The 15,989-nt window shown below is 32.2% G+C and overlaps 1 protein-coding gene across 10 annotated transcripts in view; it reads right to left on the bottom strand.

The window, feature by feature from the left end:
• The window catches only part of Akap9 (A-kinase anchoring protein 9), a 138,348-nt gene that overhangs the window by 43,065 nt on the left and 79,294 nt on the right, over window positions 1-15,989 (bottom strand). For 9 of the 10 annotated variants that reach the window (XM_071612189.1, XM_071612191.1, XM_071612217.1 and 6 more), the window contains 4 exons: window positions 6,208-6,370; window positions 4,663-4,875; window positions 1,958-2,190; window positions 844-963 (listed from right to left, as the gene is read on the bottom strand). In XM_071612189.1, the coding sequence (XP_071468290.1) occupies window positions 844-963; window positions 1,958-2,190; window positions 4,663-4,875; window positions 6,208-6,370 (729 nt within the window). Of the gene's footprint in view, window positions 1-843; window positions 964-1,957; window positions 2,191-4,662; window positions 4,876-6,207; window positions 6,371-8,939; window positions 9,201-15,989 lie in introns of those variants that run through there. The other variant, XM_071612226.1, reaches the window with a different exon arrangement.

The raw sequence follows: 15,989 nt of genomic DNA, 5'->3' as shown, positions 1-15,989 counted from the left end.
TAAAAATGAGACATCTATGTGGAGACAGAGTAGGCAGTTGAAAATTCAAGTACAGAGTTCAACAGAGATGTTAGGAATAAAGGAACAACTGTGGGGCAATTTACAGATGACTGGGAAGAAAATGTAAAAACGGAAGAACAAGGACTCTAAGACTAAGTCATGAGGCACCCCTCATTTATTTTGGGTAGGCAGAAGACAAATAAATACTGGAGGAGAGAGACCACACTCTACAGTAGGTGTGTCACAGCAGTCAAGAGAAGGAGATACTTATAGAAGACTGTAATGAGTGTCTCCAAATGGTTGAGTAGTATTAAAGACAGAGAGGTGATTACTAGATACAGCCAAGAGGCTTTGGGTAACCTTCATAGGAACAGTTTAAATTTACTAAGGGGTATAAAATTCCAAGAAAAAGATGTTGGAAACTTCATTGTAGTGGACTGTAAAAGAGAAGAGAAAGGGAAATAATTAGTAAAGAGTGACTACAGAGAATTATCAGTTTTGTTGGGATGGGAGTAGAGAATTAGGCAGAGAAGTTTATTTAATACTAGAAAATATATAAAGATGGAAATAATTCCAAATTTCTGTACAACATTTTTATGTTTTGTTTTTGATGGTGCTGGCATCAAATCCAGGGCTTCAGGTACGCTAGGCAAGTGTTCTACCATGAACTATAACCCCTAGTCCAATACAAACATTTTTTAGGGTTTATGACCTCCTCACATTTAAGTAACATTCAATGTCCTGATTTTTAAGATTTATACCTTATTCACTTTTAAGTTTTTCATAATGTAACTCTTACTTCACACTCAAGATACAAATAGGAAATACCAATAAAGTTCTTACCTCTCTAGTTTGATGTTCACCAACAGGCTGGATTCGAGGCACAACCTTAAGTTGTTGTTCTAACTTCTGTATTTCTTGTTGGAACACATCTCTCTCATGTTCTCTGTCAATGGCTTGCTCCTGAAATTGAACAATAATAAAAACAATAGTAATTGAAGAAACAATATTTATTAAACCTATTATCTCTCTTTAGTTATAGGTTGTTAAGTTTGTTTGAAAAGAAAGGACTGATGACCATGGAATCACAAAGATTCAAAAATATTTTTGGTATGACACATTACTTATTTGGGTTCTTCCACAAAATTTAAATACTTAAAATTTATTTGAAGTACATTTGTTTTCATTTAGGTAATGTTAAACTCAGAATGAAATAATTCTCCTCCATCAATGAATGTACTTGTACAATGGAGAAATTACACTGCTAACTCAGTCATTAAGCAAATAAACAAACTGTCTGGTAAATCAATTTCTTTAATCTTAAGTTTTATACCTAAAATTATAAATAGTATAAGACTCTAATTCTCTGATATGTGAAGAGAAAATCTGGCTTATAAGAAATCTTAAAGAAGACTATCCATGTGAAATTAAAGATTTAACATCTTTTTGGAAGAGAGCAATGGAAGCTTGGCAACTATTCTAGTGCAAGTGCCACACTGTTGTTACCTGTGTTCACACCTTTTGAGGTGGACACAATGGTAGACAATTAGCTCTTGGAATTCTTACTTGCTTTGGCTACTGGTTAAATGAGAGACTAGTAGAAGATTAACTATGAATTTTGGAACGTTAATTAGTAGGGCTTATTCACAAGCTAGTGGCACAAGTTTTGTTGTTGTTTAGGTTTTTTTTTTTTTTGGTGCTGGTGATTCAACCCAGGGCCGGCCTCATTTCATTCATGCTAAGCAGTGCTCTACCACTGAGCTACATTCCCTGCCCTAGTTTTACTATTTTCATTTTGATTGTTACATAATAAATTATTGGAATACTCTCTCCATTGGTGGAATACACACATAAGCAAAAATATTAAGAGTCCCTATAATTTAAAATTAAAATAATATAGAACAGTATCACATAGTATTCTACTGAGAAAAATCAATATCAAATTGCAAATACTTACATCTAAAAATTTTCTCATTTTTTCTAATTGCTTTTCCAGTGCTTGGTTTTGCTGTCTTAAATCCATTACTTCAGCATTTTTTTCTTGTTCCATCTCTATAAACCAACTGACTTGTTCTTCAACATCTATTTCCAAAGCTTTCATTTGTTTTTGAAGTTCATCATGTACTTTCTCAGCTTGACATTGCAATTCTAGCTTTTCCTTCATTAATTTTTCTGTCTCATGTAGTAATTCTGTTTATAAATGCAAAAGCATTCAGAGTTAATTATAATTAATAGTGCTTCCAGTAAATTTTACCTTCATGAAATAAAGGCTGAGAAATATTTTAAATCCATATTAAAAAGTAAATATTCTCTTATGGAAATAACAAAATATCTTACTGCTCCACATACATAAACTAGTATTATTAAAATTATGCAGAATTAACAAAAAGAAAGTCCCATCACAAAAACACCATTTTTGTAAAAACATAGCAAATGACAAAAAAAGCCACTTTTCACTATTAAGAATAGAACAAAACTGAATGAAATTTAAGCATAGAAAAAGAACATTTTATTTACCTCACACAAAAATTAATTCATTCCAAACCCATAAATCACTTTCATATGCATACATAATATACACAAAAAATCACTGTAAATCTTTAAACAAGCAAGGAAGAGTTGTAGAAGAAGAAATATGACTATACCCAGAATTTCCTGTTATTTTTACTCCTTATTAGATCCATATTACTGAGTTGTTTTTGCATGCTCACATGTATGTGCATCAAGGGAAAACTGACATGTGAGAGGCAGTGTGGTTAGCACTAAAAACAGACTATGTCTTCAAATCCTAGCTTGCCTCTTTTGTTTTACATGATATTCAATATGATGATCCTTGGTTTCCTTATATGTAAAATGGGAACTATATCATTGCCAATCTCTTACAGCAAATTTGGAATCAAATGAGTTAAAATATGTAAAACAGTAACTGTAGTACAGTAAGCACTATTGTGTTAGTTAATATCATTATTAATATAATAATAAAGTATAAAAGAAAAAGTAAACCAATCCTCTAATAAAGAAAATAGAAAGAACTTATCTCTAGAATCTTTATACTAACTGATGTGCCAACACTATACTCAGGACAAGGAATCAACAGAAAAAAATTTTCCTTTGAAAACAACACTGATACTAGATGTTAACATAAAGTAAATCAATCAGAAAGCCTCTTACTAAATTCCATTGATCTTTTTACTACCATCATCTTATAAACTTCCTGACTTAGAAGAGGATTCTGGAAAGTCATAGACTACAAGATTTAATATATTTGTTTAAAAAAAATTTTCTTTGAAAAATTGAAATTGTTTTAAGTTTCATGCAAAACAGATAATAAGATGATGGTCATTATCAATCTCAGTTGTTAATTTCAAGTGAAAATGTGAACTTTCATAGTAAGACAAGTTGTTTTGTTGTTAAAAGAGAACAACTTTAAGAGTGAATCACAGCAGCAAAACTGCAAAATTAGAGACATGTTAGTTGGTTGAAAATCCAAGGGTTACTCAAAATTTGCATCTAAATCTACCACTCAAAAATAGTCCATGCAATTGTACGCACACACCTGCTTCAGGTGCTGCATCGACTGCAGCATCTACTAGTCCTATGAAAATAGAAAACAAGACAAGACACAACAAAAATATTATACATATTCTATTGGCTAAAATAAGATAATGCATGTGCCCACATATATATTAGAAGCAGACGCTGAAGCCACTGATCATCATCACTGGAGATTTTGAGAAGTTCCAATATTTCTTGAATATTTTACATGTATGACACAAAGTTTTTCCACATTTAAAAATTACAACCCTAAACCCATGTTAGACTAATTTCATCATTTTACAAAAAAATGTATGTTGTATTTCTTAATTGATCAAATGAAATTAGAAAAAGAGTTTATAATTCCAACTTATGTTTACTATAAAAGTGAGGACACAATAAATTGAATTTAAATTTTTACTATTATAAAGATTGACATTTACTGCTAAACAAACTTTAATGTCAAGATATTATTTAATTTCTTATCTAAGGAAAAATTAAGGTTATTTGTAAATTTAACTTCTCTTTGAACTCCTACTAAACTAGCGCCATTGATCTTTTCCATCTATTTGGCTTGCAAGCCCCAGACCTGCTTATTACTAAAACAAGTTCTTAGTTATTTAATCCGACAATACATTTTTTTGCTTTCTCTTTTCTATTAAAAAGCCTAAAGCTTACACAATTTATAAAATATTCTGCCCCATTATTTGTAACCTTCTCTTGAGGCAGATTTTTGGGGATAAGTAAAGAATTGTCTTTTCCTGTCAACAGTCAACATCTGTCAGAGATTTAAAAAGAAAGAAAAGAAAACCCTGGTTCTACTTGGTTGTCTAATAAGACAATTACCTATAAGGTATGTTTGGTTATAATTTTTTTGAATACACTTTTTTAGTTGTCAGTGGATCTTCATTTTACTTATATACAGTGTTGAGGATGGATCCCAGTGCCTCCCACATGCTAGGCAAGCGCGCTATCACTGAGTCACAACCTCAGCCCATTCTGCTATTATTTTTCAAGTTCCTATATGGTATATGAATAATGGCATTGAAAAAAAGGGGGAAAAATCACTCTTAATGTTTAAAGAATATAAATGAAAAGAAAAGTGTTCCAAAGTCTGAAAATACGTACGTTGTACAACTGGACTTGCTTCTGCTTTCATTGCCTCCTTCTGTCTTGACAATAATTCTTTTTCTGCTTGGATTTCTTGTTGTTCTGCTTCCAATTCTTGCAACCTATTACCTGCATGTAACAACTCCTGCTCAAGGCGATCTATTATATCAGTTTTTTCCTGAATTTGCCTTTCAAAAACAGTTTTTTCATCTGCGTAGCCATCAATGATACCTGTAAGATAAAATGAACAGGAAATGGAATTACAACTCATTTAAATTTGAACATTAATATGTTTTAATATGAACAACAAAAGAGCTGTTAGCAAAACTTTAAATCATTCCAACCTATTAAGAGTCTTGAATGAATTTGCTATTAATAGCAGCAACTTATTGACTTTTTTTTTTTTTTTTTAGTTGAAGATGGACACAATACCTTTATTTAGTATATTTTATGTGGTGCTGGGGACTGAAGCCAGTGCTTCATGTGTGCTATCAAATGTTCTACCACTGAACCACAACCCCAGCCTTTAACTTTTAATATGTACATTTGATTTAGTCGTCTTCTTCTTTTTTGAGTACCAGGAATTGAACCCAGGGGTGCTTTACCACTGAGTTACATCCCCAGTTCTATTTTATTTAGAAACAAGTCTCACTAAGTTGCTTAGGGCATTGCTAAATTGCTGAGGCTGGCATTGAATTAATAATCTTCCTGCCTCAGTGTCCCTGGGCATGTCACTGGGATTACAGGCATGTGCCACTGTGCCTGGCCTAATGCAATCTTCTTGTTTACCAACCTGACATTAATATGAAATTTCTCTAAACTTTCAAATACTTTGCTATACTGAAGTATCATCACATTGTATATGCATAATTCACTTTATTAAAAAGATAAAAATAGACAAGTTCCTAGACAGCTTAATGTAAATCAGATATTATAAATCGAATCACAATTCTAATAGAGTAGAGGAAAGAGAATGGGAGAGGGGAAAGAAGACGGGAGGGAAAAGAAGGGGATCATGAACTGAAATTGATTTCCATGCATGTATGAGTTTGTTGAGATGAACTCAGCTACTATGTATGACTATGAAGCTCTAACAAAACATTTTCTCTCAAGTTGGTATTTTAATTCTAGAAGGGCAAGGTCAATACCACAGCATGGGGGAAGAAGAGGCAAAGCCCAAGGCTTTAGAGGCTTAAAGCCTATGGTCACCATTTAATGGTTACCTTAAACAATTCAACAACATCTTTATCTTCGGTTTTCTCATTTTTTAAATTACAGGCATGTCTTAGGATGGTGGGATCATGGTAACAACTCTCCACCATCCATTTCTCTATTTTCTAAAATTCCTTTATATTTTCAGTAATTCTATAAGTTCCTTTTATATTTAAATGTGTATATGCAGTTTTAAAAACTGCTTGGAAAAACTCTGAAGACAAACCACAACTACTTCCAATGGCTGCTCTAAATTAGAGTAGATTTGTTTCTGAATTTGGCTGTACATCAAAATCTCTATTTTAAGACTGAAGTTCTGCTACTCTGACTTGCCAAAGGCAAGGTACTTACCCTCAGCCTTACTGAGCTCCACTGCCAGCTGTTCTCTGGCCCTAGACTCTTCATGAAGGCGCTCTCGCAGTTCTTCTTGGCATTTAAGGGACTCTGTTGCCTGTTGTTTCTGTTTGAATGACTCACGCATCAATTCTGTTTGTGTAACTTTTGCATGTTCAAGCTAAACAAGAAGGGAAAGAATACATGAAGGAAGATGAAGTGTTAGGAAAACCAGTGTCATTTTCCATTAAAGTAAGGATTTCAAATAAAAGACATATTACTGACTTACAGTCACTTAAGACAGATCTAATGCATGTTAACATTTGTGGGTAGGATAAGTCAACAGTAGACTCCACATTTGTTTTGAACACTTTAGAATTCCGAGGCATTAAAAATACAGCCTTCTTAGAATGCTATCATTGGCATATACTGACTCCATTTTTAAAATAGTTTTTAAGATGGTAATACACACTTGAGGCCAAAGCTCTCGATCAGGAAGTAGTTGAATCGCGATCACTTAATCATTTGTGTGAAATTACAAAAAAGCACTAACTTTGCTTTAGTTATCTGAGCTTTTATATGTCACCATCTACTTATCTTTTTTACTGAAACAACTACATGCAGAAAAAAAAAAAACTCCACAGAAAACAAAACTGAGCTCAAATGTTTCTAGTACTTAGCCCCAGAATTTTAAGAAATAATTGTATGTATTGACAACAGGCTTACAGCAAGTCTTTTAAATAAATTTTGTAAATTTACATAAGTTTGTGTATCAGAAAGACATTACTGCCATGTTTTAAGCTTAAAATGATAAAATGTAGTGGTTTCTAAGGTTTCTAATTAGACATTAATAATGTATTATAAAATTAAGATAATATTTAAAATCTTATTCTTAAAGACTTCTGCTCCTCACACCTGAGTGTTATTGACAAACCAAATCAATTTCCAAAATATTCAGTATGCAATTATTGTTTTTTTAATTTAATGTATTTTTTTTTTTTTTTTAGTTGTAGGTGGACACAATACCTTTGTTTTACTTATTTATTTTTATGTGGTGCTGAGGATTGAACCTAGTGCCTCACACATGTCAGGGAATCACTCTACCACTGAGCTACAACCCCAACCCCAATAATTGTTGTTTTAAAAGAATGTTTAAATTTTATTTATAACCTATTATTTAAAAATGAGCATAGATATAAGACTCATAATGGAAAATTAAACAAATTTTAATTTGTAAATAATTTCCTAAAATATCTGTGAAAATATATTGTTACTTTAAAAAGGAAAAATTTTATGAACATGTTCATTTTTAACTACCAAGAGTATTTTCCTTTAAATGTGGATAAATACTATATTTTAATTTTTACTATAAAGAAAATGACCATGAAGTATAAATGTTGTACACAACTACTCTCCTGAATTTAGTCAATACATTTTTTAAAATACATCAATTGCTTCAATATGTACATAATTTTTTATTATATACTAATGACCTAGAAAATATATGAAATATAGAGTTCAAAGTTATAACTAAAAAAAGATGAACTATTTTCCAAATTTACTACAGAAATTCAATAGAGTATTTACAATAAAATAAATATTTGCTTTAGATAAATTTAATAAGTCTTTGCCTCTATGCTCCATTTCATGACAAGATCTAAACCACCTTCACATACATTTATATATTTACCAGAAATCATGAAAAAAACCTTCAGTTTTAGAAACAAAGCAAAAACCTCAAGCAATCAAATAAGTAAGGGTAATATATTTTATTTACAATAGCAGTTGGGATCCACTTCATTTGGGATAAGAGTCCCCCTTAAAATTCTCATTTACATACTTTACATAATACCTTCTATCCAGTTAAGGTATGATTTATTCCTAATATCTATAATAGTATGCATTATATAAAAATTTTAAACTCAATATTTTCAAAGTATTTAGTAAACTCACCATTATACTTAAAGTATGGATAAGCTTTAGTAAAGATTATGACACTTAAAACAAAAGTTGTAGAAGGGGTAACAACACTATTCTAAAAACCATCTGGTTTGTTAAATATTAGCTAGCATGTACAGTTAAAGCCACCAAAGTCATAAAAAGTGCTGAATAACTTGTAGTCAATCATTCACAACATATTTGAGAATCAAATAAACCTGGAATACTGAATATGCAGGTATCTTTATGCTAAACACTTTAGCAATGTTTATAAGTTTCACATAAAAAACAGAAAAAAATATATTTCTCTACAGAATTAGTTGACATTTAGAAAACTGAAAATAAGTTCCTTATGGTGTAAGAAAATCTAGAATCCAAGTTTGTTTTTACCTTGCCTGGAACTACTGTCAGTATGTCATGGATGTAAACAATTTATTTAGCTGGTCTAGATATCACAATACCTATTCTCTCAAATATAATCATTCCATTTTTATTCCCATTTTTATTCAGGATTGGATTCATAAACATACAAAAACAAGAATCTTAAAGACAAGCAGAATATTTTTTAAACAATTCACCGGGCACTGGAGAAGTGTAATATTATCTCATTCTGCTTTCTGGAATTAAGAACACAGCCAAGTTGGGACTTTTAGATCAAATTGAGCCCTCTGATACATTTAGGATGAATGGGCAGCAGTATATACCAAACAATAACAAAATAAGGTTCTATTCCGTTAACCTTATTAACAATACTTAAAATTTCATTTCTCATTATACTTATTTGTTAAACTAAATTAATATTTTATACTTACTGAATAAGGAGGGGTAGGCAGTGAAATTTTAGAAATTAGCTTTAATATGTGCCCATTTCTTTTATGAATCAAGTGGAAAATAGAAGTATTAATAATTACTGAGTTATTTTCATCCAAATGTTCACACAAAGGAAAAGGATACGGTAAAGGCACTCGAGATTCAACCTCATAAATATCTTCATCTTGTTCTTCCAACCAAGAGCCATCAAGTTTGACAGTTGCCAAATAGGTCCTGTAAGAATCCATTCTAGAAGATGAAGGAGCCAAGCTTCTTCAATTATCAGTTTTCTACTACATTAAAAAGTTCCTTTTAGTTTATCAAGATATTCCATTCTGTTTAGTGCTATCAAATACATAAAAAAATTAATTCATACTACTGAACAATAAAAAGGGTGAAAATGTCTGGGTGGGGGGGAACCCTACAAATCTAAAAAACAAAAACAAAACAGAAAGACTCCTAAATGTCTATCAGTCTTTATCCGAAGAATCCAAAATAACACAACAAAAAACTGCACAAAAAACCAAAAGCACGCAAACAAAACACCACTGTTTTACCTAGAATAGGTAAATCCTTGAAGAATAAAAGAATGAAAACATAAATGTGTAATATGCTGAGCAATAAAACTGCTTTCGGTATCAAATTTGTCTGTGGTATTAAGTAAGCCTTCCAAGCAGAACCTGGCAGGGAAGGTCAGGTTTTAAATCTCCATAGTAGCAGTCTTGAGAATCGTAGTTGCAACATTATTTCCCTCGGTCTTGCAGCTTCGCCCTATTCAAAAGGAAAAGCTCTTCCAAATGGAGCTGCTCAAATAGCCTTGCAGGCTGAGCCAGAGGATTCTAGTCAGTGTCCCCTGAGGAAAAGGTCAGAACAGAGGGTGTGGTTTAATGTCTTTACCTATATGTGCACTGACAGGTGGAATGTGAATTAATACGCCCACAAAAAAGCCTGCCTAACAGGATCCAAGTTCCACGTCAGATCTTTGAAAGAGTTATTTAGAGAAGTTTATAATGTGTCTAAGATAAGCTGGTATTTTTCCACCCTACTAAAAATTGTTTTAATTAAAAAATGTGAATAAAATGTTTGAGTTTACATTACTAATCAGCTATTCAAGCATATCAAATAATCATAATTATTTCTGGAAATTAAATTAGAATTTCTTTTTGATAATTCCTTAGATGTAATACTTTTGAGCAGCCACTGAGGCTAAATATAGATAATTCAGTTATAACTTATTTTCACATTGACTTATTTATAGAGTGCATATTAAGGAAAAAATTCTTTTTAGAGCCACTTTGTATATAAGTCGATAATTACACCACTTAAGGTAGCCTATGAACCCTGACTGAAATGTAAAAGCAACAAATTGTCCATAATAGTTAGCTTCAGGTTGTTCCAGAAGCCTGAGCAATACCGAATGAACCAGCCATTCATAATTTTAAAAGATAAATAACTTACTTATTACTAATAAAAGACTCTCAATAATGAAAGTTGTTTTAAATAAAAGAAAAGACTTTCATTTTGGTGCCTTTTTTCCCCATCTGGTAACTGAATATCCTAAACCCACAAAGCCTTTATCTAAATGGAAAAAAACCATACTAAAGCAAGTGACAGGCTTAAAAAGGCCTTTTATAGCTACTCTGACTACATAGTTTCCAAGAGCTAGTACTTAAACCCTTCTCAGCAGACTAGTAACTGAGGCAGAGAAAATGAAATTGTTTTATATACAAGTCCCAAAGTTGCAAGGAGATGTAGTTGGGAAGGGGCAGTTGCTTCTTAAAGTTCTGAAAATTTTTGTTTATTACAGTTTCTTATATCCTGCAGTTAGTCTGTCAAGATGTCTTAACACCTATATGAGATGGAGGCCAGACCTTATGACTGTTGCAGCTAAATGTGATTTTTTTTTTTTAAAGAGAGGGAGAGGGAGAGAGAGAGAGAGAGAGAGAGAGAGAGAGAGAGAGAGAGAGAGAGAGAGAGAGAGATTTAATATTTATTTTTTAGTTATTGGCAGACACAACATCTTTGTTTGTATGTGGTGCTGAGGATCGAATCCGGGCCGCACGCATGCCAGGCGAGTGCGCTACCGCTTGAGCCATATCCCCAGCCCAAGCAGCTAAATGTGATTTTAATGAAGCTCCAGCAGACGTAAAATCATCAATACCCTAGCTGTTCACACATTATGAACTGGTGGATCCCACACCTAGCCTATGAGATACCTCTTAAAATACTCTTTCCCTGCTTCTTTTGCAAATTAGTTATTTTGATAATCATCCAATTTCTCTCATTTGAGGTAAAAACAAAACTGTGGGTAAGAAATAATTATTCATAAATAGCAGCATTTAAGTCAACATAAGAATTAACAACAAAGAAAGAAAGAAATAACTAAGGAGAAAAATAGACTCAAAGAGTAACAGATAAAGATGACCCAGAATGTGGCAAACAGTCTTTGTAATAATATATTAACTAGTGGCATACTACATTAATTGATATTCAGAAAGAATACAAAATAAAACAATAACAACAAAAAACTGCACAAAAAACAAAAACAAACAAAACACCATTGCTTTACCTACAATAGGTAATTCCTTGAAGAATGAAAGAATTGAAAACATAAATGTGTAATAAGTTGAGCAATAAAATACCTTTAAATTAAATGATATACTAATATTTCACCCCAGTTTTGGAAACACATAGAACTTATTTCCATTATCATAAAACAAAAATCTTTATAAGTAAGGTGTGTCCTCTTATGACTAGGAACATGGGTCATGGTAAGAAACTAACTACAAATTTAACTACTGTTAAAAATGAATGAAAAAAGACTCAAAAAGTAGTAAAGAAGAGTCTGGATGATGGCATATGGTGATTCTGACAATAATTCAAGTTATATTCAATTTTGCTTTTTCCTCTAGTTTAAAAGCATATAAACCTTTCTGCAACTAAAAACTTAAAATACAATGACTTCAATTTCTAGAAACACATTTAACTGTCCAGACTAGCTCCTTATCCTCGGGTTTCAGAAGATCATGACTTTACCATATACAGGAGGCTATTAATTGACAGCACTGAGCTACATTTCCCCAATGAAAAAGGTTTACATTAATCATATAATGTCAAGCCATTTAACCTTTTTTCCCTGTAAATTATTTCCTTCAAATTGTAAAACACTTCTGCTGCTGTCTTTCGGTCTTCACTTTACTTATTTCTCTAAATTATTTAATGGAGGGACTAACTCCTGCATACATTACCTGAACAATGCTAAGCACACTGGGGGCAATACTTGATGGCAAAATGTGTTTCAGTACTTATAATTATTATTAAAACAAAAAGCTTAGCCTGATCATTAATTCTCAGATTCCCCTTTGAGAAATTATAGAAGCATGTAGCTTGATTCCATTATTCTAAAAAATGAGAACTAGTAAACTCACAATAGTGCCTTATAATGAAAATCATTATGAGAGAATAAATTATTCATTAATTTCTTCCAAGGAATTGTTTTTTATTTGCATTAAGTTTTATCTTTTATTGACAAATAATGATTGAATATTTTGAGGTACAAAGTGATGTTTTCTTACATGCACTCACTGTGGAATAATCAAACACATCCATCACCTCAAATATTTATCATTTCTTTGTGGTTAAAATTCTCTCCTATAGCAATTTTGAAATATATGTTAACTATTATCACTATGCTGTGTAATAGAACACCAAAAATTATTTCTCCTCTCTGAAACTCCCCCCCCCCCCCCCCGCAAAGACTTCCTAAGAGAAATATTTTTTGGTAAATAATCTCCTTGGCTCTAAATAATAACCTCTGGATTCCATAAAACTTCAATTGTTGAAAGTTTAATTCCCGTAAAACAGACATTTCTATTTCCCCCTAACTGAAAAGTCAAGTGTCTTTGAACTGATTCTCAAAGATAATTTTTCTGCAGAATTGGAGAAAGACCACTAAATAAAGATTGTATTACAGAGATTATCTTTCTAAGGGCCTTAGAAGATTTTCTAAGCATGTTTCGTCACATTACGTTGAAAGCTATTCCAACAAATTGGAAAACTACCAAACTCCACTGAAATCGTTCCTGTTAAGTTTGCCAACAATCTCTGGATTTCAAAATTCATTTATCAGTTATAGTTATAATTAAAAACTAAAGAATAACTAAACAAAAATCTTAGTCTGCTCTTTAATCCTCAGATTCCCAGAAGGCAGAAGTAGTAGTGGTTAAGACCATGGATTCTGAAACTAAAGTACCTGGGTTCCCACTCTAACTCTCCTTAATTTATAAACCTGGGCAAATGACTTCTCTAACTGGTTTCTACGTTTCTGCTCTCCTTATACTTTCACCACCCTCTACCTACTCTATTCTATTTTTAAAGATAGTCAAAGTGTTTATTTTGGAAAATACAAGTTAGATTCTCTAACTATCTAAAGATGGAAACAATCTATATGTCTTTTAAACAGTAAATGGATAAACAAACTGCTGGAATTTCCCTCACTTATTAAAAAGGAACAAACTAGAGCATGCTACAGGGACACTGCTACATCGATGTTCATAGCAGCACAATTCACAATAGCAAGACTGTGGAACCAACCTAGATGCCCTTCAATGGATGAATGGATAAAAAAAATGTGGCATTTATACACAATGGAGTATTACTCTGCATTAAAAAATGACAAAATCATAGAATTTACAGGGAAATGGATGGCATTAGAGCAGATTATGCTAAGTGAAGCTAGCCAATCCCTAAAAAACAAATGCCAAATGTCTTCTTTGATATAAGGAGAGTAACTAAGAACAGAGTAGGGTCGAAGAGCATGAGAAGAAGATTAACATTAAACAGGGATGAGAGGTGGGAGGGAAAGGGAGAGAGAAGGGAAAATGCATGGAAATGGAAGGAGACCCTCAGAGTTATACAAAAGTACATACAAGAGGAAGTGAGGGGAAGGGGAAAAATAATACAAGGGGGACAAACGAATGTCAGTAGAGGGGGCAGAGAGAGAAGAGGGGAGGGGAGGGGAGGGGAGGGGGGATAGTAGAGGATAGGAAAGGCAGCAGAACACAACAGACACTAGTATGGCAATATGTAAATCAATGGATGTGTAACTGATGTGATTCTGCAATCTGTATATGGGGTAAAAATGGGAGCTCATAACCCACTTGAATCAAATTGTGAAATATGATATATCAAGAACTATGTAATGTTTTGAACAGCCAACAATAAAAAATTAAAACAAAAAAAAAGGAACAAACTATTAGACATAACAATATAGATGATTCTTAAATGCACTTTATTAAGGTAATAAAGCCTGACATGATGCACGTTTTCATTTATGACACTTTGGAAAAAGCAAAACTGTAGAAAAGGAAAGCAAGCCAGTGTTTACCACAGGCAGGAGGTGAGAGAGTGGCTGACTTATAAAAGAACAGTGCCTGGGAATGTTGGGGTGATGAAACATTATATCATGACTGTAAGTGATGTAGATGACTCTACACACCTGTCATAACTGAAAGAACTGTCCATAGAATGATTTTTTTCATATATTAATAAGAATTAGGAACTCAATGGAATAAAAAAAATCATAAATAAGTTATGACTGTTATATATATGAATAAAAATTACAAATGAGTTATGACTGTTATATATAAATATTCATGTATTATATTCATACATATTTGAATATATATGTGAATGTGTTTGTGTGTGTATGTGTGTTTGTGTATTCATATATGAAAAAACCACACCAACAGGGTGAGAGAGAAAAGAGTTAACCTAAGGTACTTGAAAAACAATATTTTGACTGTATATTATAAGGCTAAAAACAAAAAGTACTACACACAAATAATGTAGTCTAGTTAGAGAATTTGTTTTTCACAGGGGTGTAGGATAGCAATTCTGAAATTATATATGTGTATATTATGGTTGAGCAAACAAATAAAAATGCAATTGAACATGAGACTCTCCCTTTTTCACTGTTGGAGAACAAAGTTACTAAGAAAAAAAGGGCAGGGCAAAACAAATGCTGTGGTACCAGAACTGGAGGGCTCAGAATGAATTTATGGATTTTTAAATTATACATGTATACAGAGAGATTCAGATATAGATAGAAGGATTAGCATACAAAGATATATTTTTAAACTATCCACTAACAGGGCTTAGAAGTAATGACATCCTAGTAACAATGAGAATATCTAGTACGTAGATCTTGGTTTCTAGATAGTATTTTCCAATAAAAGAAATATGAATTTCATGAAGAAGTGATTGATTCTAAAGTTAGGGTAGGAAAAATACAAGATGGGTTTGAAGCTTCTTGTAGTACCAATACTCAAAAAAGCAAGTACACTTCAAAAGGATGTACCTCAAAAAGTTCTTAATGCCAAAGCTGAAACAAAACCAAGTATTAGGTTACAACTAAAAGGATAAATTAGTCATGAGTCTATACTGATATTGATTAGAAGTGAAGATATAGCTCATACAGCTAAATAAATAAATAAAACAATGAGGAAAGTATAAAATTATCATTGGAACACCATAGTAATAATTACTGCATACAAGATCCAACAATGGATGTAAGAATATTAGATGAAAGAAAGTTAAGGAGAAAAGGTTATTTGCAAAGTATCAAAGTACCTCCTCCAAGATAGTTATTCATTACAAAGGGGAAAACATTACAGTTGAGAAACCCAGCAGATATCACAAGCAATGAAGATTAACATTACCTGTAATAATGACATATTGACTCACGTAACCAGGCATGAAGCACAAGATGGGCACAGCATTTTTTTGGTAGTATCAAAAATATACAGGCTTCATGTAATCACAACAAACATCAAACAAATCCAAACTGAGGAACATTCTAAAAAATAACTGACCAAAAGACTAAAGTATTGTCAGAGACTGGTGAAACCAAAGATGACATGACAACTAAGTACAATGTAGGATCTGGGAATGAATCTTGGAACAGAAAAACGTCATTATAGGAAAAACCAATGAAATCTAAATAGTTTATACTTTAGTTAACAGTACTGCAGCAATTTTAATTTCTTAGTTTT

This window comes from Marmota flaviventris, chromosome 1 (assembly GCF_047511675.1).
Source record: "Marmota flaviventris isolate mMarFla1 chromosome 1, mMarFla1.hap1, whole genome shotgun sequence".
NCBI lineage: Eukaryota > Metazoa > Chordata > Mammalia > Rodentia > Sciuridae > Marmota > Marmota flaviventris.
Note: the sequence above shows the minus strand (reverse complement) of the source record. Positions and strands in the feature narration are given on the sequence as shown.